General features: G+C 36.7%; 1 protein-coding gene across 10 annotated transcripts in view; it reads left to right on the top strand.

Moving 5' to 3' along the window:
• Positions 1 to 22,267, top strand: part of LOC134675407 (calcium-dependent secretion activator) — a 67,493-nt gene extending 45,226 nt beyond the window's left edge. For 5 of the 10 annotated variants that reach the window (XM_063533624.1, XM_063533623.1, XM_063533622.1 and 2 more), the window contains 23 exons: positions 382 to 538; positions 976 to 1,097; positions 1,470 to 1,614; positions 1,870 to 1,976; positions 2,538 to 2,713; positions 2,980 to 3,000; positions 3,233 to 3,409; positions 3,808 to 3,944; positions 4,107 to 4,297; positions 6,197 to 6,359; positions 6,736 to 6,883; positions 7,001 to 7,113; positions 7,847 to 7,885; positions 9,017 to 9,173; positions 9,743 to 9,884; positions 10,849 to 11,023; positions 11,605 to 11,739; positions 13,134 to 13,264; positions 13,777 to 13,885; positions 14,503 to 14,637; positions 15,361 to 15,494; positions 16,251 to 16,356; positions 17,774 to 22,267. In XM_063533624.1, the coding sequence (XP_063389694.1) occupies positions 382 to 538; positions 976 to 1,097; positions 1,470 to 1,614; positions 1,870 to 1,976; positions 2,538 to 2,713; positions 2,980 to 3,000; positions 3,233 to 3,409; positions 3,808 to 3,944; positions 4,107 to 4,297; positions 6,197 to 6,359; positions 6,736 to 6,883; positions 7,001 to 7,113; positions 7,847 to 7,885; positions 9,017 to 9,173; positions 9,743 to 9,884; positions 10,849 to 11,023; positions 11,605 to 11,739; positions 13,134 to 13,264; positions 13,777 to 13,885; positions 14,503 to 14,637; positions 15,361 to 15,494; positions 16,251 to 16,356; positions 17,774 to 17,845 (2,992 nt within the window). In that variant the 3' untranslated portion in view covers positions 17,846 to 22,267. The remainder of the gene's footprint in view (positions 1 to 381; positions 539 to 975; positions 1,098 to 1,469; positions 1,615 to 1,869; positions 1,977 to 2,537; positions 2,714 to 2,979; positions 3,001 to 3,232; positions 3,410 to 3,807; positions 3,945 to 4,106; positions 4,298 to 6,196; positions 6,360 to 6,735; positions 6,884 to 7,000; positions 7,114 to 7,846; positions 7,886 to 9,016; positions 9,174 to 9,742; positions 9,885 to 10,848; positions 11,024 to 11,604; positions 11,740 to 13,133; positions 13,265 to 13,776; positions 13,886 to 14,502; positions 14,638 to 15,360; positions 15,495 to 16,250; positions 16,357 to 17,773) is intronic. The other 5 variants (XM_063533628.1, XM_063533627.1, XM_063533626.1 and 2 more) reach the window with 2 other exon arrangements.
• Positions 22,268 to 26,943: the final 4,676 nt, after the last annotated feature.

Genomic DNA, 26,943 nt, shown 5'->3' with positions numbered 1-26,943 from the left:
CACCCTTTACAGATTCTTGATAAGTTTCTATCCTTCTAATGTTTCAACAATTTAAAAAAAAAAGGTTAAAGGTAAAGGTTTTGCATATTACTAACAAAATAATCACCGTACTTCAGTACTTCAGCTAGCTTAGTATAGTTTGTTTTATGTCTAGAATTTAATGTTTCCTTCTGTTATGCTTAATCATTCTTGGTATCGGTGATGGTTCCATTGTATGCCACCATGCATTCGTCCTAACACGTGAATGTTTGTCCTATCTCTAAAACTATTATCAATGGTGATTGGGAACTGTAACATCAATAATGTATATATCATTAATATCTTCTGTTGTTGTATCTTTGTTGTTGACTTTGATGATGCTGGTTGGTTTATGATGATTAGATCAAACGCCGGGCCTGACCCGAGTCCAAGGTTGAGTAAGCAGCTGTGTTTCAGATCGCAAGGGTCTCTGGCCAACAAGTTGACAGGCGAGGGCGACGGCGGAGATGTTGACACTCAGCTGACCAAAATGGATGTCGTTCTGACTTTCCAAATAGAGGTAAAGATTGGAAAAAATTACAATAAAGATTGGGTGTGTTGGGGTTACATTTGTTGTCAACGAAATGTTTAAAATTCTTCAAAGTTGTTTTTTTCGATGTAGTGTAAATATTTACGAAATAATAGAGCTTTGTTCAGATATTTGAGAACGACCGTGAATGACCTTGGCTGCTCCGATGTATCCTATGACGACCGTAATAAAATAACGTTCTATAAATATGATGCACAATATTATTTTCAAAATATGCATATTTAATAAGTATATAAAATTCTCTGGCAATTTTTTTATAAGGAGTAATAATAATGATGTCAAGTGTTTTTATATTTTACTTTTATATTCATATTATAATTAACCTAACTTAAGAAGAAAAATAAATAAAGACTATGATGTCACATAAAGTACTGATGATGAGCGTGTTGTATTTGAATGAATTCTAGGTAGTAGTGATGGAGGTAAAGGGTCTAAAGTCATTAGCGCCGAACCGGATAGTGTATTGTACTATGGAAGTGGAAGGGGGCGACAAGCTGCAGACCGACCAGGCTGAGGCGTCCAAACCTATGTAAGTAAAAATATAAAGGAATCCAATTTAGCCCATTAAGAGCATACTCATTAAGAGCAGAATTAGATAGTGATTAAAAAAAAACAAAAATGAAATGAAATGAGTCTATGACCAGTGTTGTGGCTAATACTAAAATACATTCCTATATAACAATACTGTGACACGCCAGAATTATTTTTTGAATTGTGTAAATCTGTTAATTCTTACTATATTGATTGACGGTCGGTAGGTCAAATTAAATTGTACCTGATGACGATGATCGAATGATATAAAATACGACGACTTTTAGTTGTAGATAAAAAGATGCAACATATGTATATTTGTATAGCTTTATGTCTATGAATCATTTGAAAAATTACAAACTTTATCCAGGTGGGACACTCAAGGTGACTTTAGTACCACACAGCCCCTGCCTGCTGTTAAAGTTAAGTTGTACACGGAGAACCCTGGGGTACTAGCCCTGGAAGATAAGGAACTTGGGAAAGTTGTTCTCAGACCTACGCCACTTTCTAGCAAGGTAATATATATACTCATTAGAAAAATAAAGTCACAAATTTCAAGAAGTAAATAAAATACTAGATGATCTTTGAATCTGGAACAATATAACAGTCAAGTGAATTTGAACACCAAAGTGTTAGGTTTGTAGATTCGAACGAAGGTCACTCTGCATGAAATTGTCATTTTAATTGTCAAATTTCCACTTCCATACTTTGTAAGTTCAAAGTAGGAGTTAGCTGCAAACTCCATCCGAATGTTGTATTTTTGTATGCAGGCTCCAGAATGGCATCGCATGACGGTACCAAAGAACCTTCCAGATCAAGATCTGAGAATCAAAATAGCGTGTCGGATGGACAAGCCACTGAACATGAAACACTGCGGGTAAATCTCTCGTTCCCATTCTTCCTTTATTCTTTTCTTTTTTCTCTTTAGCTTTACATTGACTCAATTTTATAAACATGCAGATACGTCTGCGAGCGATATTACAAATTTTATATTAAAGGAAAAAATGGAAAAATTACGCCACCGGCAGGACTTGAACCCGCAACCTCCGCAACAGGCTTCCGTAGCTCAATTGCGAGAGCTAACGCACGGGTTCAAGTCCTGCCGGAAGCGTAATTTTTCTATTTTTTCCTTTAATATAAAATTTACATTGGCTGTTATATAATGTTTTCTCTTTTACAAAATGTCTCCATTTTCGTGGGTTTGTTTAAAATATTATCAAATATTTACATCTTCAACATCAATCATGTTGTATTTTCATTTGTAAACTAGCTCAGTAATGTTAGGTCGGTTAAAAAAAAAACTAAACCTGTGTAAGAGTAGTTCTTTGATTTGTGCCTCGGCCTAAATTCTGTCGAATCACACCAAATATGAAAAGCTGGTGTTTTGGCTGAATGCAGACGAATAATTTTAGAATCACTTTTTTATTTCATCCATCAGGTACCTCCACGTGATCGGCAAGAATGTATGGAGGAAATGGAAGCGGCGCTACATGGTGCTGGTCCAAGTGAGCCAATATACGTTCGCGCTGTGCTCCTACAAGGACAAGAAGTCAGAACCGGCGGAGATGATGCAACTGGACGGCTTCACGGTGGACTATATAGAGTTGGCTAGCGGTAAGATTTTAGATTTGAAACTTCCAAGAATTTAAAAGAGTAACATACTGTTGCAAGTCGCAACTTCGAAATATGTTTGCCTGATGCTCCAATTGCCGTAGTTTCATTTGACTGCTAGCTGTCTTCTTGGATTGAAATGAGCGAATATGCATCAGAAAAATGGCATGGCCACTTTGTGACCGAGTGTCCATGAAATTTTGCAGCTCCCTGTACCCTTTGCCCACCAACTTTAATATAGAATTAATATGTTTCATTTTCTTTTACAGCACAACTAATGGTTGGGCAAGGTAAGATATATTTTTACCTAGTAATTTATTTTATGGCCATATTTTGAATCAACATTTTTTTTATACATCAAGGCAATTACCACTATTTTGATAATCTATACCTTATTGTTTCCCGGTGTTAGGTGAATCAGGATACGTCATTACGAAAAGAGACAGTCACAGTTCCCTCTTTGTCCCAGCATGCCTCTCAAAAATTTTCCCGTTTGAAAACTTTTAATGATCTGACTTCCAGAACTGGAAGGCGCCAAGAACTTCATGAATGCCGTCCGCGACGGCGAGTCCGTGCTGATGGGAGTGGGCGACGAGAACGAGTGCCACTTGTGGGTCATGGCTTTATACAGGGCCACAGGCCAGAGTCATAAGCCCACTCCACCTACTACGTCGGATACCCATCATAAGATCATGGGAGGTGAGCCTTCAAAGTTGTGTAAGGTCAATGTGGAGTAGATCGGCTTATGGGATCCTCCAGGATCCCCCAGGGAAGACCGTCATAGGGTAAGAACTCTCGTATCTCGGACGAAGAAAGGAAGAGCTTCACTCCTTCTGCTCTATCGACTTACACACTCACATACAGATGTGGAGTATGTGTGCAAACGCAGGAGTTAACTCGGTACTTAACCCGTGGAGCGCCCCAGAATTACCGTATTATGAAACTCCTATACTAGTTACCAGGCTTACCAGCACACGTGTGACAGTAGGGCGCTCCAGGGATTAAAGTGAAATTTAGATTTTTTATCATGTACTCGTACCTTTATACTCGTAATCTTTATTATGCTTATTGTGTTAACAATCCAATGTTTGTAACAGATGCAGACAAGGCGCGTAAGCATGGAATGGAGGACTACATCCAGGCAGACCCGTGTCAGTACGACCACCACCAGCTGTTCTGTACGCTGCAGTCCCTCACCCTGAAATACCGGCTCCAGGATCCTTACTGCTCATTGGTGAGTAAGAATTAAAATCCTTTGCCGCTGCTACAGGTGTGCAAGTTCGGCAACCTTCCAAAAAGTTGGAAAAGATGTCGGATTGTAAACTTTTCAAACATTTTGATCTCTGGCAAACTTAAGTAAGTAATATCACTAATATCAGTATTTTATCTTTTCCAGGGCTGGTTCTCCCCTGGCCAAGTTTTCGTGCTCGACGAATACTGCGCGCGCTACGGCGTCCGCGGCTGCTTCCGCCACCTCTGCTACCTCTCCGACCTCCTCGACGTAGCCGAGAGCGCCTCCCAGACTGTAGACCCCACGCTCATGCATTATTCCTTCGCGTTCTGTGCGAGTCACGTCCATGGCAACAGGTGAGTAAAAGTTTTAATTTGATAGACGGGTCGACGAAAGTTGGATGAAATAGATGAGATTATGCCGCGATAGAAAAAAAACACTCCGAGTGATGAGCATTTTTTGAGGCTCTCGAGCTTATAGGGTTGATATGATCGCGAACATTCGATCGTTCATTCGCTTATTTGCTCTATCTAATATGTTAGAGTGAAGTAGAGGCAAATCTAGATCAACTTACTAGAGTCGGACCAAGAATAGTCTGCAGCGGATTTTATAGCCCACGCAGTGCAAGTGTTATTTACACTTCATAATTTCATAGACGTTTGACGTTTAAAATGACAAATCGCGTTTAAAATGATTTAAAATCGCTGCAGAATTTTCTCGGTCTGACTCTATCGAAGATGTTCACAGTAGGCCCTGTAGATACTTAAGTCAGGGCTATGACTGTCACCGCGCAATTTCATCTGTTTAGTCTAGCTTTCGTTTGTTAAACTACAGAAATCTGAAACTATAAAATTCCAGTGCTCAAAATAAATTGCAAGTGCACAACGCGAATTTGACTGTGATTTGTTCTATTCCAATCGTTGTTTAGAAAAAATTCTGGACTGTTTTAAATTAGAACACAAAGAACAGCGTTGAATACTTTATATAGTTTTAAGAATGATTATATTGATGCCTTTGGAATGGTAGACATAGTAAATTGTAAATTTGATACCGATTCCAATCAGGCTGTACCAGTACAAAGATGAGAATATATAGGTAATCTTTATAGATCTTGAAATTAATTCGAATTTGCCTGCTGTGTATTAGAAATCGATGTTTTAGTTTGGTGTTCCCCAAGGGTTCAGTCTTGGTCCTATTCCCTTTTCAATGTGATAAATGGTTAAAAAGAAGCTGTAATCGATTATTGTTTATTCCAAATTTTGAGACTCATTATCATAATATTTACCTACTCAAGTATTTTTATGTTTCCCGAGTAGAATGACTTTATTTATTAATATTACATGACACAATTAGCGTACTCAGCTAGTTTATCACTTAAACCAGGCGTGGCTCACTCCGCGATTTTGTCACTTTGCTACAAGTAGCTAAAAGTACATCTGTTCCACACCAATTTTGGTGGGTAGCCATAAGCCGCGCGTACCGCTGTCGCCACCTAGCGGCCATATATATCTGTCCTGATCGTAACAGACGCGTTTCGTTAAGGAGTGAGTCTTCTGTACCTATTATTTATTCTGTGCTTAAACTGACTTTATATGTAAATAATTAGTTGATTTTTCTTCTAAATCAAAAGACCAAAAGAAACTTTTAAAATAATCGAAAACAGCTTATAAGTCCCTCTTTACACCCCTAATAGTGAACACGTTACTTTGTCTCCACACGAACTTGCTTTCTATGTACTGAACTATTAGTTGGCCCCGTGGCATTTCTCATCTACCATTTACTGTACCATACTTGAATATATGTGCTTAATACTAATTGTGACCTGCTTTTCCTTACTAATGTTTTCTGTTTCCGACCAGTGGATTTGGCAGTAAGGTTATTTGGAATCAAAAAGTAAAATAGTCTATGATAATATGTTAGGATTTTGATAGGGTTTTTTAATTAAAGCCAATTAGAAAACAAAAATTATTGCGTGATGCAGTGTTATTAAATGAACTAACAGTAAAGTAAAAAAAAGTTTTTTTTCATTTTTCATTAATTTTTTCATTTTAACATTAAACAAAAATTAAAATAATGTTCTGCGAGGATCAATCTTAGGCCCTTGCTATAAAAACTGAAATAAATAATTGTAAGAATGATTTCTAAAATCGTTTGAGAAGTAACGAAGATATATAAAATGATATTCTGCCATTTCCACGGTCCCCTATCCTGCTTGTGCCCTACTAGATTAAGCCCCACACGCAAGTGGTTCACAGTACGGCCACGTTGCCTGGCAGGCCCGATGGCGTGGGCAGCATCACCGTCCAGGAGAAGGAGAAGTTTGCGGAGATCAAGGAGCGGCTCAAGGCACTGTTGCAGCATCAGATCACCAACTTCCGATATGCGTTCCCGTTCGGAAGGCCGGAGGGCGCGTTGAAGGTAAGACATGTGAAAAAGTGAGTTAGAAAAATAGAAGTAGAAAAAATCTGTAACATATCGAACTTCTATTTGAAGAAAACTGTGGAAATGGAACATCAATTGCCCTCTCAGAAGGTTTTTACTCTAATAATGTACCGTGAAAGATTGTGAAAAATTGTAGTTTTTAGGTGGGTAGAAATACTTTTGAATATCGACCTTGCATTGTCGTTAAATATGATAGTTTTCAAGCTTATAACAAATAGCTTCATTGATGATAACTGAAGTAGATATACATATATGTATAAATTTACTAGCCATAAACTTCAGATGGAATTTAAGGTCACGTAAAACAGGATCGTAAAACTGATGCTTTGTTAACTGTTCAATATCTTTCCAGGCAACACTATCTCTGCTAGAAAGGGTTCTGATGAAAGACGTAGTAACTCCCGTGGCACCCGAAGAAGTCCGTGCCATGATCCAAACCAGTTTGGAGAACGCAGCGCTACTGAACTATACACAACTCAGTCAAAAGGCCAACATTGAAGGTAATTTAAACTAAACAACTTTGAACATAATAGTAACTTATGGTAATTTAGCAATACAGTAAACGATCAAATAGGTAGTTGTAAATAATGATACTAAAATACAAATAAAACATTCAGAGGACTTAAGAGGAGAAACAATGGTGACACCAGCGAAGAAATTGGAGGACCTGATACATTTAGCCGAGCTGTGCGTTGATCTCCTTCAGCAAAACGAAGAACACTACGCGGAGGTAATGTAGAAAATATTGCATTCGAATATCAGTCCTTATAGAAAGCTGTGGGACGCAAGTTTTGGAGTAAAATCATATTTGCAAAAAGCAATAATAACATAACTAAGAAATTGCAGAGAAAACACTCATAGTGAAGATTTTAAATGTATTTTTCTCCAAAACATTTGCTAACAGTGTCTATGTCTATCCTGAATGTCGTGATTTCTGTTTCGGGAAAACTTCTTAAGAGGATAATATAATCTAAGTTCAGACTAATTGGAATACATCACTGATCATAAAATCTTAAGAATTTTTGCCATTTAAAGTTCAGTGTTCACTGAAAAATAGCACCCTACTCTCCTATCGCTATTAGTGTGGGGAATGATGAGGCAGTAATATTTGTTAAACTGGAAATATTTGTTTTCAATTCAGTAAATCATAACAATATTTCCAGTTTAGCCAGTACATGACGAATTTTTCAATATTAGAGTGCAGTCTTTACAAATACAAAATGAAAGATTTTGAGTCTTGTAAAGACAACACAGTACTTTTAAATATTATCTGTCGTCGTTGTGTACTTGGTATTTAAATTTTACGTTAGAATCCCACAGAGGTTGTTTATTTTCCTCAATTATTTTATGTGGCTTAGTCGTTATGTGAATGACATATGATTCACTTCGCGACGTTGGATGTAAGCTAAGTACTCTTTTAACTTTTTATATCCCACTTCTATCTTATCTTTATTTCTCCGCAGGTGTATAACACAAAACCGGACTCTAGCGGTCAACCAAATGTAACTACTCATAATTTGATTGAATGCTCGATGCTGATCAAATCACTTGTCAGTCTGTTCACTCGATTTTCTTGGTCATACTTCACTTGATTGGTTTGATCACAAATTTTTGAAAGGAGTAGACGTTTAATTAAAGTTTTTTATAGCTGAAACACGCTTGAGCAAATATAGATGTTGATAGTGTTAAAACTGAAATGTTGCATGGATATCGAATGAGAATGGGATAAATAGAGCAACACAAATTGCTGGGTCTATAACTTTTCATTCTGGGCTTGAGAAATCAAAATTTATTGCAGAAATTTTAATATCTTCGAACAAATTGGCAGGGTTTTCCAATGCGACGTCTGAAATGAAAAGTGTTTCACAAAATTCAAAACAGTCTACTCCAATACTTCAAACGTTATTGAACACGACATTAGACAGCTTCGATACAAAACATAGTAGGACTTACAATACATTAAAAGCACATTTACAAAAAATATCTCGCTTCAGTAGTACGCTGTTCTTAGTAACGACGCTTGCACTTGTTCAAAGTACATTACTTGTCGTATACAAATCATCCAGGTGTACATATAGAACGTCAGCAGCATTGGATGATGCACATTGCTCATAAACAACAACATTAGTATAAAAACACTTTGAAATTACGGCTTCATTAGCAGCGAAATCAAAATGTAGATAGAAAGCGTTATTTTATTTCATATTTTGGTATAAATAAATATGTATTTTGCATGGTTTACTTTTAGATTGCATAAGTGTAGAAATTTCAAAATATTTGCGTTATTTAGATGTCGTAATAGTAAAAACTCATGAAAACGCAAATATTTTGCTATCTTGGTAAGTATTCAAACTTTTAATAAAATCTGAATCTCGTGTAGGTATCTAAATTGCGCTACAGCGCAACTCCTTTTCAATTTGCCAATTAAAATATCAGATGACGATATGTTTTTGTCCATGCACAAATTTATGAAGCATGGTTTTTTGTCTCTGCCATTGCTACGTTGCGAACTATTGTTGTCCCCTACTGTGTTGTCTTCCACAATTTGGCCGTCTTTAAATTCCGCAGACGTTTCATCGCCATCTTCATTATTAGTGTCAACATCATCAATATCTTCACGTGTGTCTGTGCAGGCATTCGCGTGGTTCTCAGAGCTGTTGGTGGAGCATGCTGAGATATTTTGGGCCCTGTTCGGTGTCGACATGGATCGGGTTTTAGCGGAACAGCCTCCTGATACGTGGGATTCCTTCCCGTTGTTCCAGATTTTGAACGATTATTTGAGGACTGACGGTAATTTATAATTTTGATTGTTAGTAAATTTGACATATAAATTATATTTGCGATTTCAGAACTGTTAGAAAAAGAAGCTTTTTGTACATTGATAGAATTGTGTATTTAAAATTAATCTAGTTAGTAAGATCTCTCTCAATTTTCTTTTTGAGCTATCCACATGGGTTTACTTTTGCACCAACAAGCTACCCTCTGTATTTGGGCCATTTTATGTAAAGTTGTCCCCTGATCTTTTTTTTAATTTGTGAAATTTTATGTTATTTGTACCACGTAATCACGAGCTCTTTCTGTCCTAGCCTAATAGAAGAAAAAAAAAGCGTCCCATGGTTTTTATTTCTATTCCGTTACCATTTTTCATATACTTTGTATGGCGGTCACGGATTGGAAAGATCGAAAAATTTATGAAAATTATGGGACACTTTTTTTCTCCTATTAGGATCAAAAGAGCTCATGATTCTGAGTAGATATAACATAAAAATCTCAAATTTAAAAAAAGTATAGGGGACAACTATAAATAAAATGACCCATAAAGCGCTTAGTATGTAAAAAAATGTTCTTAATTTCTCCAGAAAACTTGAAAGGCGGTCGTTTCCACGAGCACCTACGAGACACGTTCGCTCCACTCGTCGTGCGGTATGTGGACCTCATGGAGTCCTCCATCGCGCAGAGCCTGCACAAGGGCTTCGAGAAGGAGCGGTGGGAGATCAAGGGGTAAGATAATGTTTAATATCATCAGAAGGGCTACTATAAACCAACCGCTTAAATGAGTCCTCGGCTGCTATGGAAGCGCCGTACGCTTGCCGCCCGCATCTTCCCCGCCACCCTTAGTCGTCCTACCCCGTCACCCCCGTACCGCGCAGGCGAGGACTCATTTAAGCGGTCGGTCTGTAGTAGAGTTCGGGTATGTTAACTGGGTTGATAAATTTAGTAAGCATGAATGTCAAACTTTTTCGAAAATTTGACATTCATGGTCGTGTTATTGAATTATTTTACAGCACACACCTATCGGAGTCTCGATGCCTATTCATCGTTCAGTCTCCCTTTCTTAGTGATTGCCTATTTAGGGGTCATCCATTAATTACATCACACGTTTAGGGGGGTTCATCAGTAAGCAAAATTTTATTTTAATCATTTTAATTACTTTACAGTTCAAAAACAAGTTTTTGGAACGATAATCGTTTTTATTAGTTTAATTTTTTTTCATAATCAGTTTTGGGTTATAAATTTACTAATATTATGACAAAAAAATAATAATACTTAATTCGATTTTCCGATTTCGCTGAAAAAATGTGACGTGACACCAGGGGGGGAGGGGTTTGCCAAATGTGACCAAGTGTGACGATGCGGGGAGGGGTCAAAAAACCTTGAAATTCGTGTGACGTAATTAATGGATGACCCCTTAGTAAGTAGGTATATTAATATCTACTGTACAGTCAAAGAATTTAATTTCCAAAACATTTTTCATATTGATTGTCACTGTGACAAGATACGAAATGGGTCGGAAAAATAAATTTTTCGACTGTACATGAGTATTTGATAATGTCATTTGGTCTAGGTCTAGGTCCTTTTAGTTAGGTTCACGGCTACGGTTAGAAAAGTCAAAATATGACGTTCCATACCTTAAGGGTCCTTATGCTGCTTTATTTCTCCTCTAATAAAAAAAAAATCTTTCCAGCAACGGCTGTTCAACAAGCGAAGAATTGTTCTGGAAGCTGGATGCGCTGCAGTGCTTCATCCGGGACCTGCACTGGCCAGAGCCGGAATTCCGGTCACACCTGGAGCAAAGACTCAAGCTGATGGCCAGCGATATGATGGAGACTTGCATCCAACGGACTGAGTCCTCTTTCCAGGTATATTCAGTATATTGTGGCTGATTCTTCGGCATCATGTAAAATGTTTTTATGCCAAATGTTTACGCATTTTATTTAAAATGAGCATTTTAGAATTTTAGTCTCGCTGGTCAAGTGCTTGTGCCAAATCTTGATTGCTATATTACCCTTGGTTTCCTGAGAAAACCGTGGCAAAATGCAGTCTTTCTGGAGTTTGTGATGATAACGAACAGCCTTGCTGGTCAATCCTGTCACGAAACATTTGGAAAAAACATTACACCTTCTTTTTAGTCGTTTCACTCTTGACAGAGTATCTAGTCATCCATTTATTGGGGTATACTTGGATAAGAAAAAGGCAGACCATCCGCTAAAGTCGTAATCTGTTAATTCCATTAGAAGGTGATATGAAATTGTGCCTTTAGTCTACAATATTTGAAAGTGAAACCATCTGTAACTCTGTTCGAAGGAGATTTGTGATCTTGGCCAGCAAGCTTTGTCTGTCTATGCCCCATTGACTTAGGGCAACTTTAGGCCAGTAGTTTATTAGGGTGTCCCGCTACCTCTGTGCTACCTTATTGAATGTTATAATTTTTTTCCCACAGTCGTGGCTGAAGAAGAGCATAACGTTCATGTCAACGGACTACATCCTGCCAGCGGAGACATGCGCCATGGTGAATGTGGCGCTGGACGCCAAGAACCAGGCGCTCAAGCTGTGTGCTGTGGAGGGTGTGGACATTGTAAGTATATCTACTTATAGATCCGAGCATGACCTTTCAGTAGACCTTGCTGGCTGAGAAGTGCGCCATGGTGAATGTGGCGACACACGCCAAAAACCAGGCGCTCAAGCTGTGTGCTGTGGAGGGTGTGGACATTGTAAGTATATCTACTTATAGATCCGAGCATGACCTTTCAGTAGACCTTGCTGGCTGAGAAGTGTGCCATGGTGAATGTGGCGACATACGCCAAGAACCAGGCGCTCAAGCTGTGTGCTGTGGAGGGTGTGGACATTGTAAGTATACCTACTTATAGATCCGAGCATGACCTTTCAGTAGACCTTGCTGGCTGAGAAGTGCGCCATGGTGAATGTGGCGACACACGCCAAGAACCAGGTGCTCAAGCTGTGTGCTGTGGAGGGTGTGGACATTGTAAGTATATCTACTTATAGATCCGAGCATGACCTTTCAGTAGACCTTGCTGGCTGAGAAGTGCGCCATGGTGAATGTGGCGACACACGACACACGCCAAGAACCAGGCGCTCAAGCTGTGTGCTGTGGAGGGTGTGGACATTTTAAGTATATCTACTTATAGATCCGAGCATGACCTTTCAGTAGACCTTGCTGGCTGAGAAGTGCGCCATGGTGAATGTGTCGACACACGCCAAAAACCAGGCGCTGAAGCTGTGTGCTGTGAAAGGTGTGGATATTGTAAGTGTGTCTAGATCTGAAACTGTAGTTTGATTACAATGTTTACAAACGATATTAAATTTGGTGGTCCCTTATCTCATTTCAGAAGAAACTACGTACCCGAGCAACGGTTTATTGTCTCACTGATAATGTAGCGTGAAATTTTTTGCACTTTAATATTTTATTATTCTTTGCTCGTTTAAATGTTTTTAATTATAAATTGATCGGACTATTTTTTCGTACATATATTTTAAATTATATACACATTTTTATTGTTTATTTGTGCTGGTTATTTAAATAATTTATATTTTCTGTTGTAATATTTTTATTGTTTCTGGCCTTTCTTCTATGCTTTCTATGATTTATCTAGGGAAGAAATTCGGTATGTTAACCATGCCCTCTTGCCAACTTGCCATATACGTACTGCTATCTATTGCTTGGTAGTTTTGGTTGATTATTGCGCACCTCTTCCTCTTAGGTGTCCTCACATCTTCCCATGGACTATATCATAAACTTGGTTCTATAAGGCGTTATAAACCCTTGGATCCCCACACATATGTAGGGGCTTCTTAGATTGCATTAGGTACGCAGGTACATGTTGAATAGTTTTCAAGGACGTAAGCTAAATTGAGCTGGTGACCAGTGAGTAGTCGTTTTGGACACTAGTCTCCCTTAATGTTGTAAATTTTCACAGTTGTGTGTCCTCTAACCAAGGTTGTATTCCACAGTACCAATACCATGCGAAAATGGACGCCCAGATAGACTCCTGCCTCCAAGCGATGGCGACGGGTATGACCACGCGACTGTCAGCCGTGCTAGAAGCCACGCTAGCTAAGATCGCACGATTCGATGAGGGGAGGTAAGTTACCATCGCTACCAGATGATCTTGCTGGCCTAAAGGTACTCAAGAAGTTCAAATAGCCCTTCATAAGTAAGCCCCACCTTGTCTTTAGAAACATTTTTGTCGTCACTCCAGCTCAATTCCGCTTTTAGATTGCTTTTGGGCCGATGACATAACGTAGTCAAGAAATTGGAGTTACGGCTTTCGTCAATTACCATTCGTAGGCGATGCTTGCATTATTCGCTTCTCCTATGCCATGGTGTGGCTTTTCTTTTACACCTCCATTTTTGTGCCGCCGCCTGAACTTTAATGATTTAATCGACTACGTCTTCGGTAAGACGTGCTAACTTGTCTTTCTTTTTATTAGGGCAAAATAAATGAGCTAATGAACTTCTTATCACTACATTACCAATAGTGATAGCAATCGCGCAAATCTCCTTATATACCCATGCATTGAAGGACTTCAAGTAGGATAACCAGTATTTAGTTTTAGATACCTATGTTATTGATAAATTTATTTCCTTTTCCAGTTTAATTGGCTCTATCCTGACGATAGCCAACGTGTCTGGGTCGGGCAAAGACATCGGGCAAGGCTACGTCAACTTTATGAGGAATTCTATGGACCAAATTAGATCGAAGGTATTACTCTAATTGCTGGAACTCATTTTACAACAAATAAACTTCGGTTTGTGTTTATACATGAAGTGGATAGAGTAAAGAATAAATTGACAGCAGTTCAAAGAAAATATTTAGAATGTAATCTAATTCCAATTTCAATGTTATTGACTTATTGCCAAGGCATTGCACTCGCTGATGTTAAAGTTTGGAAAACTAGCGTGCACCAACCACTACTATTCTGATCTTTATCACTTCATGGTATAATTTTCCAAAATCATTTATTTACATACAAGATACATACAGTGGTACTACTAAACGAAATTAATAACTAGCTTACATCTAAAACAGGCCCCTGAGGCATTGTACCAAGGACACTGGCGGCATTTCCTCGCTGTATCGCAATGCTGATACGTTGTGCGAGGTAGCCGCCAGCTCTTCGGTCACCAGTTACGTCAACCAGACGCTTCGCGATTTCTGCGAACAACTTGTGTATATACGTTGTTCATTATGTGGCCAACCTCAATCATCGTTACATGAAATACTAATAGCCTCAAGATTAAAATATCAATTCTAAAATCTGACCACGACATCGACAATCATTTTTGAAAGCTCTATATTACTTTTGTTTTTGTCCACAGGTGACAGATGAGTTATGGATATTACAACTGTTCGAGCAGTGGTATGGCATCCAAGTTGGATTAGTCAACACGTGGCTAACAGAGCGGCCCGCGTTACACCCTCAACAGGTCGCGTGCCTTTCTATCATTCTAAAGGTGAGTCAAGACCGCATCCTTGCATATTTTGGCCACCTCTCACGACGTTCTCCTGATAGCCTAAAAATGACGACTATGACGGGCAAAGTTGAGGGCCAGAGGACTCGCGGCAGATCACCCGATAGATGGAGCGCACAAGTTACTACACCGTTGCATCTACATCTGCAGGAAGCCGTGCATATGGCGGGTGACAGAAGCCTATGGGAGAGACTGGTCAGCAACATTAGGACATGACGTCACGATCCTCAGCATTGAGGGAACGACTGATGATGATGATGAAGATGAGTAAATTTCCACATGGTAAAATTTTCGGAATCTTCACGTAGGTATGGGGATCGAAATTTTGAATTTCCAGAATTTAACGAACTTTTTGGAAACGATGTGGAAGCATGGTAGATGGTATACCAGTACGCTCCATCAAGCGTGAAATGACAAATCAGCCTTAAGCCTCGTACTGTACCGAATTATCCTCATAACGGTCCTATTTGGGTGATTAGATGAAGTAGATGTGTGTCTTGGTACGAAGTAAAGCTCTGGTTTCCTAGCGGTGCCGTCATATAGCGGCCGTTTTCATACAAAATACTAGGTACTCAATCCATATGTTGTATGGAGATGGCAGCTATATGACGGCACCGCTATCTTCGGAAAACAGGGCTTGAGGACTGATGAACATACGTCGTTCCTTGAAATTGCTGAGCTTTAAGTAATGATGCTTGATTTCAGAAAATGTACAGTGACTTCGAGCTGCAAGGCGTGATAGATGACAAGCTGAACTCGAAGATTTACCAGAACGTGGCGTCTCGTATGCACACCGAGGAAGCTACATGCAGCTTGCTACTGGCTCAACAGGACGCTGGGTAAGTCATCATCTTGGCCCCAGCATCTTTGAAGATAGTTGCAGCATCTAAGGAGGTATTTTGAGAAGGTAGTTGGTCTAACTCTAGAAATCGATCCAGCAGTTTGAAGAGTATCGGCTCTTTTCCAAAATGATGTCAGGAATTTTTGGCATAAAATGTATTTTTTGTCACATAGAGTAGGGTTTTTCATTTTATTTTTAAACGCAAACAACTTTGTCAGCAGAAAAAGAAGTGAAATTCATATTTTATATAGTACGATAAGACGATAACCCTTCGCGCCTACATTTTTTAGGGTTCCGTACCTCAAAAGGAAAAAACGGAACCCTTACAGGATCACTCATGCGTCTGTCAGTCTGTCCGTCTGTCACAGCCTATTTTCTCGGAAACTACTGGATCAATTAAGTTGAAATTTGGTACACACATGTAAATTAGTAACCCAAAGATGGACATTTTTTTTATAATTTTCAAATACCTACATAGGTTCGAAGTTATTTAAGAAAATAGCCAAAAAATTACCATTCCCCCCCTTTATCTCCGAAACTACTGGGTCTAAAATTATGAAAAAAATACTCAAAGTAGTTCTTTACCTATAGATGACAGGAAATCCTATTAGAAATGTGCAGTGAAGCGTGAGTCGGACTTATGTAAGGAACCCTAGAAACGCGAGTCCGACTCGCACTTGGCCGTTTTTTTCTGACAGAAATGGCTTGACCTACTATATTTATTTATTTAATTATATCAAGTTTTTTGTCACAGGGGCGGGGACGAGGGTTCGGAAGAAGGTTCGAGGAGCGGCAAATCGAAGCTGGAAGCGCTCACCGAGGAGGCCAAGCTTGGCAACGTGACTGCTGTCGTTGGGAAGGTGAGATAATACATAAGTAAATAAATATTTTGGAGACAATCTTACACACAGATCATACAGATCGACCTAGCCCCAAACTAAGCAAAGCTTGTACTATGGGTATACTTAGTTTGTAGATTTCTAATAGGCACCGACGGCTAATCCATTGTCTATTGTTAAGTAAAACCACACGTGCTACTTACCTGCAAAAAAGGGTCTTAATTATTCTAATTGGCACCTGAGCGCGGGCTAGTCCAACGCTCAAAAAACCAGTGTAGGTGCGCTGTCCGGTAATGCGCCTTTACGCATCTCGATGACACTTTTAGACTGGTTCTGTAGCGTTCGACTCGCCGGCACTCAGTAAGTAGTCGGGGCCTATTAGAAATCTACAAACTATAGGTACTATTAGGTGACGATATACATACTTGACGCATTTTTTTTCTAACATGGTTTAGTTTACGAGTATTACTACCTACTTTTATTTTTTTTGTCTTCCTTGTGTTTCTATGAAGATAATAGAGCCTACTCTACATAAATTAGGTAATACATATTATAGGTATGTAGGTACATTTATTTAACTCTTACCTGTAAACAACATTTTTATATATGGATGCTGAATATGCAATAATATGTCAACCCACATTAATTTTTAGGGTTCCGTACCCAAAGGGTAAAACGGGACCCTATTACTAAGACTTCGCTGTCCGTCCGTCCGTCCGTCCGTCCGTCCGTCCGTCCGTCCGTCTGTCACCAGGCTGTATCTCACGAACCGTGATAGCTAGACAGTTGAAATTTTCACAGATGATGTATTTCTGTTGCCGCTATAACAACAAATACTAAAAACAGAATAAAATAAAGATTTAAATGGGGCTCCCATACAACAAACGTGAGTTTTGACCAAAGTTAAGCAACGTCGGGAGTGGTCAGTAGTTGGATGGGTGACCGTTTTTTTTTTGCTTTTTTTTTTTTTGCATTATGGTACGGAACCCTTCGTGCGCGAGTCCGACTCGCACTTGCCCGGTTTTTTCAATAAAATGTCAACTCAAAATATTCACGCTTAAAGTAGACATTTTATTACAAAATGGAATTGGGGTGACTCATTTTTGCTAAACACCATCCAGATAGACCATTAAATTAGCTTATTAGCCTGTTTTCAAAGGTAATTTAATTAAAAAAAAAACACTTCAACTGGTGGTGCCTTTAGTGTAAAATTAAAATTGTGGGGACTTTTAAATTCTAGATTAAATAGTGTTGACAGATATTGCATTTTAAGGAAATAAATGTAGGTAACCAGATTGTGTTTAATTTAATACTAACCTTATCCAGGAATATTAAGCACGTATGATTAATTTCGTTTAGTCGCAATTAGCCGATGATTGATTTAAAGTTTAGGTACATTACACTTATTGACATTTTTTTTAAGTTTTAATTATTTCAGGTTGGCAACATCTTCGGGCGAGGCATCGGCGAGCTGTCATCAAAGATAGGCGGCGCTTCGTCCTGGTTCTAGCGCCTCACATGGGTTTTATTATTTGCCAACATCGGTGTAGAGAGATGAGAATCCATGCCTTGTAGTACTGCGAAGGGGTCTGCCGAAGGCCTATAGCAAAAATTTAAATTTCTTTATCTGCCTCTCTATCGCTCTTATATAGGTATTCGAACGATAGAGAAGTAGGTAGGTAACGATTTTCAATTTTTGCGGTAGATCTACCGACAGATTAGACCACTGACAGATTGCTGGTTGCGATCAACCTATATCTCAGATTGCGAACCTTTAAGCTAACAGATTGGAACGACAGATTTATGAGTCTGTTGGTGCCTTTACTGCTAATCAGCTCGATTTTTTAATTGGCAACACTAAATTTGTTACTGATTTTGAATTTTGCGTTCACACGACGGTAGTTAGAAGCAAATCTACCTTAAGCCAACTTAAATACCACGAGATTGAATGAATAATAATTATGTCTCGATCATTTAGTGTTGTCAATTTAAATCTATCGAACTTATAAGAGTACTTAACCTTTTTGAGAAATGCTTGATCTGATAGTTTTACTATCTGCGCGTGACCATCGTTTATTAAAAATTATTTAAAAATTCTGAAAACAATTTGCCCATTCAGAATTTACTAAAATGCCAAAATGCAAAATATTTCAGATCAAGCATTCTCCTCCCGGCAGTAGTAAAAAGCTTAAAACTATTCTGTGATGATGAAATAATTTCATTTTGCTTTCAACTTTTGAATTAGAGTTTCCGCCATTTTTAAAATAAATAAATGGCATCTTACGCGCTAGGTAATAACTTAAGTGGCCAGTCGCATATAGCTTAGTGTGATTTAGTAGGTATAGTAATTATTTTATAAAAAAAAGCTTTATTATGTACAGTTAGGGTCACCATTTATTCGATACCATTGTACTAGGTGTGTATATTAAGAGTAGTATTTGATAACACGAAAGATAACAATAATGAAATACGAATGCATAAATAGGTAAACACATGCTACAATAAGAAAACATATCGCTTTGGCAAGAGTATATTTTACGTGTTGTAATTTGTAAAATAAATTACAATTACTACGGTGGCGTTATTTACAAAAATATAACGTAAATTGTAATGAGTTTGAAAATGAGGAATACGAGTGCACGGAGAATACCTAAATTGATTTTATATCCCTAGCCCTACTAATTACAGATAGTAGATACGCCACTTAAAATGAAGTCTCCAAATACCTAGTTATCACCATAATTATGGTCGTATGGCATTAATTAATAATAAGTTAATAACAATAACTTCAACAAATTTTTTTTTGGGAAAGTCGCGTATCTACTTTTGTATTGTGTTATCTGTGTCGCTATGCTCCCAAGTAACATCCAAATGCACTATCTCAGGCAGTGTAGTTTCCAATGCAACTCTTTCTATACCTACTTCAAGAAAACATATTTTTCTAATAGACTTCGTAATTCACTTTTTACATCATTTGTTTAATCTAGTTCTAATCTAATGTTTACCTCAAAACTTTTGGAATGCATTCTTATAAAAATATAAAGGCGCGAGAATTGTATTTTTGCTAAACCTACATAATGTTGCCAGTTATTCAATTTTTACCCCATTTCGGGGTAAAAGATGTTTTTATAAAAATGCATGATTAAATTGAAAGTTAGTCACTGTTTGCTATAGTACTATTTCTCTATAGTTTAATGCTCTAATCTATTAAAATATCTAGTGACTACACTTTACCTTGACTTAGTCATCGATATAACTATTTATAAATGAATATGTATAACATTATAGTTATTTGTTGACAAATAATATTCTTCTACGCTAAACACCTTACAAATTTTTAAACTAGGTGAAAAATTTAAAGTTCTTAGATAAACTTAACGTAAATGACAGCGAGTAGTCGCTATGCTGAGCCTTATTACTAAAGGGCGACTGACGGGTGTTATTTTCATGTCACAAACATCAGTTGGCATTAAAACATGCTTAAAGTAGAATTGACACTTTTGTAGCATATATTAGCATTGATTGCTACAAGAAGCGAATAAATTCGAGTAAAACGTATATTACAGTGGCAATATAGTTACTTTATTACACTGTAGGTACTCACCGCTAAATGATATTGCGAACACTAGAGTTTGCAGGTAATAAAGTACCAGTTTTGGAGCGCAGTTCAGCATATTAAGCTTCTTTGTAAAAAAAAACCAAATTACTATCCATCATCTAGTCACCAATAAATAGCATCTGGCAGCCGCCCATTGCTTATTACTCGTAACGTTGAGGAAGGCTTGAGAAAGGCTTTTGAAGGAAAATTATTTTCATTTTATCACTTCAGCTTTCATGACTAAATCATTACATTTATATCTTGGCATCTTCACACGCAATAGCCTAAGACGGGCGAATACAAACTTACATTTGCCGCTAGAAATGTCCGTACGGTCTAAGAAATGATTGAAATCAGTACGTGACGACAGGAATTCTAGATTTACGCAGTATGCCTGTAAGTTTGTACGGTAACGATAGCATCAAAGTGATGGTTTTCGCGCTTCTTGGAGTACACTATAGTTACAGTTAGTTTAGTAGAGTAGGTACTGGTATTTATTTATCTATCAAATAAAATTTCACTTAAAATTATAAAATGCATAGACATCGAAAAATATGCTTAATCATTGTATTTGATTGTATGAAAACATTTTTTACTGTCACTTTTTAATTTATACTAGATGCCAAGATCACAGTAAAATTAAAACGAAAATTCATATGAACGGATTAGACCAAAGCATCAGTTTAACCTCGAAATCATAGTCATTATAATGACTATTTACACTAGAAATGAAAAATGTTGAGTCCGGAAAATATATTTAGCACTTTGTCGCAATAATACCTTCATATTAACGCCTGTGGGTTTTTACAAAAATGTATCGATCAGGCTAAAGTGACAAAATGCTAAGTCATCTGGAGGTTGCGACACTATGTAGTACTGTAATAGCACAGTAAATAATCGACATTAGGTAAATGTAGTGCTCATTAATCAAAAATATGAAATAAGAGGAACTTGTAAAGTATCTATTCACGTTTTTATTTTGTTTTGCCTTCGATTTTCACTACGAATGATGACTATGTTTCTAATGTGCAGAACGCATGATATGGTTTTGGGTATATTTTTTCAAATTAAATTAAATTCATGATTTAAAAATTGTAAATCATTTTAATCGTAATTTTAATACACGAAGACCCAGAGGAAAATCATAACATAAAAATATATAGTTATAATATAATTAAGTAACATTTAACAGTCAGTTACTTAAATAAAATATATAAAAAAACAGTTAAAAATGTGTTAAAAAAGTGGTAAAATATAAGTTGTGGGTTTTCCGATGCACGAATTTCGTTTATGCGTTCTCACATTAAATTTGCTTCACTATTTTTCTTCTAGTTTGGAATCGAGCTCAATCAAAAAGTACAGATCTGTAGTGTCTAATTGCATATAAAGTACCTAATAAAACGAGCCGACTGACAATGTTCGTAGACTTGCTTATAATGTATTATTTCGCCACGATATGGTCGAGATTCTGTATGGCTTATAATCTAAAACAGTAAACACTTGTGCCTATAAATCTTGAATAATAATTAATAATACTACTGAATTTGGTAACAATAGCTACGTCCACGGTGACTGGTTCTATCAGGCGGGCCTAGTTTGTAATCCGGATCCGAAATGTATGAAATTATCCGGATCTGGATCCGGATCCGCGGATCTTCCCATACATTTCGGATCCGTCGTGCAAACCCTAGGCGGGCCGTATGCCTGTGGTATAAAAAAAGCATCATTAGACGGCTTAAATATTTTAAATTATTGTGATGCTTTTAGTTGACAATGGTAATTGGTTACTGATAAACCATACGGTTGAATACGAACCAAATTGTACAGTTTTATTGCTCAGCTGTATATGTATATAAAAAAATAAATGTTTTTTAATATATAAAGCCTAAAAAATGCATGGAATAGAATCGACGCCATCTAAGATAATTTGTCAAATATCTGATTATCGCTCATTTGTTTTAATATAGTAAAATCGAAATCATTAATTCATTATTATAAGTTCGAAACTAAAACTGGTTAGAAATATCTCGAAATCTACCTAGTAGGATGGTGGCCTAAATACAAGGTATAAATATTGCTAACGCTGTTAAAATGCTTTATTCATAGTAGGTATTAAATAAATACTTAAACCTAACTTAACATTCAATCCAGTTTAAAAAATGTTACCAAATTGAAGTAGTATTAGTTAATCACGGATTAACCATTCAAAGTGAGTAATTTTGTCGGCGGCCGGCGCCATACTGAGTCTCTCAAATGCTTCGAATGCCACCGAGTGTATTGCGATTGTAAGGGGATACAATAAAAAATATTTACAATAAAAATGTTTACTGTTTACTTTGTCTCTTATTTATTAAGCTGTATATAATCCTTTTTCTAAAAAATAAACCTAGTTTTAAAGCTTTCTTTGGTTTTAAAGCATATGATTAAGACTTTTTTAAATGATTATTGATTATATAATGAAGTCGGTTAAAAAAGAAATGAAGTTCTTTAATTAGGGGAGTACTGTGTACTTATTTATTTACAGGTTTCCAAAGGGTTGGCAGCGCCCATGTGACCCCTCTAGGGTCTCAGGCGTTCATGACTGTGGTGATCAAGTGGTGACCGCTTTCCATAGAGCGTGCTATATACCTATATATGTATTTCCATCACAAATCCTAAAGGTGTAACCATGTTTTTTTTACTTCGATTATTCGACCTAAAAATAGAGTGTTGCAAGAAACAGTAAAAAAAAGTTTTATTTCACAAAAATTATGAGCCCATAAACTTTCCGTGAAGCAAGTAAAAGGAGTGTTTTGTATTTTTATTACTACAAAGCTATAACAAGGGTGAGTTGAACCGACTGAACTGCTTACAATAACACTCGGCCTACTCGTAGTTTTGTTTATTTTTTTTACTTACTCCTTGTTAATGTTTTATTATTAAAAGTAGTAACCAAATACTAAAACTTATAAGTTTTGGACTTCAATAAGCAAATAAATATATTATAAGAATAAGAATAATTTATTTATAATAATTACTAGCACGATACTATAATAAAACATTTTATTTCAATTCAAATATTTTAAAATATGTTTTATTTTAATTTAGTGCTAATTGTCGAGCGTCCCACATTCCTGTAATCTAAAAGCGCAACCAAACTAAGTGCTCTCGACTCAACAGCTGATTCTCTTCACTCTCCGCGCCAAAACAAGACCGCAAATCTGTTATCTACTCACCAATCCGCACATTTCATCGAACCAATGAGTAATCTTATTTTAAAACATTCAACGTACACTATAAACAGTGCATTGGTTCCCAGTCAGCGATCCGCGAATGCGATTACGACCGCTCTGGACCGCAATACGTGCCAACGAGGATTTTTAAATATTTGACCTATTTTTAGTCACTGCTAATAATAATTAGAAAAGGTAACGTGAACCTCTCAGCTGGCAAAGAATTTTGTGTGAAGTGTTGAGTTGTGGGGACTTTGTGATTTAGCGCTGGCAGCATTGAACTAAGAAATCAAATTATTTTACATATACACAATAACTTTCACTTATATCGTGAAGACTACAAAGAGAAAAAAATAAACATTGTTCAATTCAGATAATGTTATTCTTAAATCACTATTATTTTAAGAACCATATTTTCAATAACTCACTAGCAGGGAGAATATTTTTATAACACGGCAACACCAAATCAAAAAAGTTTGACATATCGCAGTGAAGTTGTGTGGACAGTGAACGTGTGTGTAGTTTTTAATAAATAATTATTTTTTATGTAGTGTTATAAAGGAAACAGGTGAGTTTTCAATTAAACAATATCTATTTAACAGATAGCCACTTGAATACAAACAGAGAATACGTTTTGTGACGTTTTATAGCGTTAACATGACTCGTTCCCGGAAACGCTTCATACTTAGAGCTTTATTTTTAAAAAGAAAAAAGTTAAAATAAAAGGTATCATGTGCATTCCAAAGTTATTACGTAGGCGTGCCGAGTGAGGCGATCTTTCGCGTCGTTTTTGGCGGGAATTGCGAAAGGTGAAAATATGTGCGGTGTTTGAGAATCTTAAAATAGTTGTACTGGGATAATTGGCAAAGTCGAAATGTATTGATATGTGTCAGTAGGTGAGGGTTACCTGGATTTAGACTTCACCTTAGCCTAGTCAGTAATTAGAGATAGAGAGGTTTCTTCTCAAATCATTCTTTCAAGTTCATTACTCATGACTCAGACTATTTTCAGAAATTAACGTACTTTTGGCAAGAGAAGGTAAACATTACCAAATACTATTATGAAAGTTTATATTATTTTTGAAATGTTGCGTTGCGTACATCTCATATTTTAGAAAATGACGTAAAAGCTTTTTTATATAGTTCTAGTTTTAATAAAGGTAATAGTTATCACCAATTCTTATTTGAAATAACTTTAACTAATAAGCATAAAGACACAAAACAGCATAATTTGGTGGTTATTATAAATATCTTTAAATTATTTATATATATTTTTTTAACAGTAACTATGCACTCACAGATCTGCCGTGCTAACAACATATGCAGTAATTGCAGTTGAAAAGTCATTCAATTGTCTACCTTGTTCTCTTTGAATAAGTTCTTTATTTAAACAATGATTTTCATGCAAGTACTGAACATACAATAAGCAGGGCCGAGATAAGAATCCATTTCCTTCATTAGGGTTTTAAACATTCTCCGGACAGTTCCGAGCTGATAAGATACTAGTAATTACATATCCTGCTCTTAGTTATCTGTTAAAATACTTGAAATTTTTTTAAAGTTGGTGTTTTAAAGCAAGCTGGTAGGAATAGTTTCATGGACTGCTCAATTATATCCATAATCAGTGGCGGATCTGCCCTAAGGTCCAATAGGCCCAGGCCTAGGGTGGCAAAATATTTAGGGGCAGCACATTGTGACAAAATAAATCACTGATGATAACAAAACATAACTCCAAATGTAGTCAATATGATGGGTGCTGAGAAAGAGGTGGCTACAGGGCCTGAGGCCTAGAACAGCAAAGACTGCAAATCCACCACTGTCCATGATTGCAACTTGTGCCTGTGAAAACTAGTGGTCCTGTGACCTATAGACTGCGCAAGCATAACTTAAAACCGAATAAATTTATCACTACGCCATTTAAAAAAAAACAAAAACAAAAACTTTATTTATTCATCAAACCTGCTCACAAAATTTCACATTAATCGGTTAAGAATTGAGACCTGTAGAGGAGTACATCCGGACATATGAAAGCATTTTTCCCAAGCTGAGTACAGAGTCATTTGCTAATCTCAGTCAATTACAAATATCTGTGACCTCTTCACTCTTACACCCAATGGTTTGGTAGTTCAATAGCTAGCTATTTTGATGGAATTAGCGATGTGAGATAGTCTGAGTCCTGGGAAAAGACATGTTATAGTTCAATATCTGTTCAATTAGGGCAGTAACAAAAAAAGATCTACAAAAATTAAAAGTTTGCCAACACAACATGGAAAGATCAATCTTATCTGTAAAAAGGAAAGACAAAGTAAGACTGACAGATATTAGAAAGAAAACTAAAATTAAGGATGTATCAGTGACTGCAAAAACGTTAAAATGGAAATGGGCTGGACACATGGCAAGAGAAGGTAAAAACAAGTGGGATAGAGAGATAGCGGAATGGTATCCTAGAGATAGAAAGAGGAGAGAAGGGAGACCAATAATGAGGTGGTCAGATGACATTAAGAAGCATGCGGGAGTAAACTGGATTAGGACGGCACAGGATAGAGACACGTGGAGAGAACTGGAGGAGGCCTATGCCAAGAAGGCAGACTAAAATACTAAAAACAATGACATTAAAATATATTTATAAAAAATTTGATAGGAAAGATATTGAAACTATTAATGATAAATGAAATGTGAATTTATTTAAATGCAATATGTAATAATTCTATTTTGGTCAATAAAGGCTATTCTTATCTTATCTTATCTTATCTTATCTTATCTGTTCAATTATCATATATTCAATAAGTCCTTGGTTCTAACCATTCAAAGTACACATAGGGTCATTCCACCGTTTCGGGTGTTACACTTGAACTCATAAAATAAGGTTTTATTCGATATTGTAACAGGAACTAGGAGGTTATAACTATTGATTCATCTACTACTTTGATAATATTTTCCTTTCCTGTACGCATATTATTAAAGTATAAGAGAAATAACGAGAGAATCACTAAAAAGTAGCTGTTTCGGGCGTTACGCAAATTGGCCTATACCTTCTGACCATTAGTACCAAAATGCATAATTAAGCGAATTTTATCAAGTAAGCTCCAGTTTTATTTATGTCAAGTAGTAATAGTTAGTATAGTCTACTGAAACACTGAAGTAACACTTAGTATCACTTCTTATTTAATTTTAATAAAATAAATTACCTGTTTCGGGTGTTACTCATGGTTCGTTTCGGGTGTTACGAGTACGAAATTAAGACAGATTTATACGAAATTATGGCTCATTTTATTGAAATTATTGTCTTTTTAATAAATTCGATTATAATTATAAGTAATAAATGCTGAATTATTTTAAAATACATTATCTTAACAATAAAAACTGTTTCTCGAAGATATCATAATTATTTTTCTTTCGATGCGAATATTTCCGAAAATATTCACTTAATAAAAAACTTGTTGATGGTGACACCTATTCATTTTGAAAGATCTATCCAACGACACCCCACATCACAGGATTAAATGCAAAAAAAAATTAAAAATATTTTTTTTGTACAGGAGCTACCATAAAAAAACATTTTTTTTCGGTTTTTTTTTGTGACATGAAGTTTCGGTATGTTTTCTATGGAAATAGGTTAGTTTTGACTTCTTAAACCAGTTTTCATTTTTCAACCCTTTGGTAGCGTTTCTTATGGAATGACCCCATACTTAAAACAAAACATTAGCGGTTATCAAACATGTAATACATGTTTACACGATTAATTCAATTGTGGTGGCAATCAGGCCAATTGTGTTGCGAGTTTAATGCACTGCAAGTC

The sequence above is a fragment of the Cydia fagiglandana genome, chromosome 22 (genome assembly GCF_963556715.1).
Source record: "Cydia fagiglandana chromosome 22, ilCydFagi1.1, whole genome shotgun sequence".
Taxonomy (NCBI): Eukaryota; Metazoa; Arthropoda; class Insecta; order Lepidoptera; family Tortricidae; genus Cydia; species Cydia fagiglandana.
The sequence above is the reverse complement of the archived record's forward strand: the minus strand, read 5'-3'. Positions and strand labels throughout refer to the sequence as shown.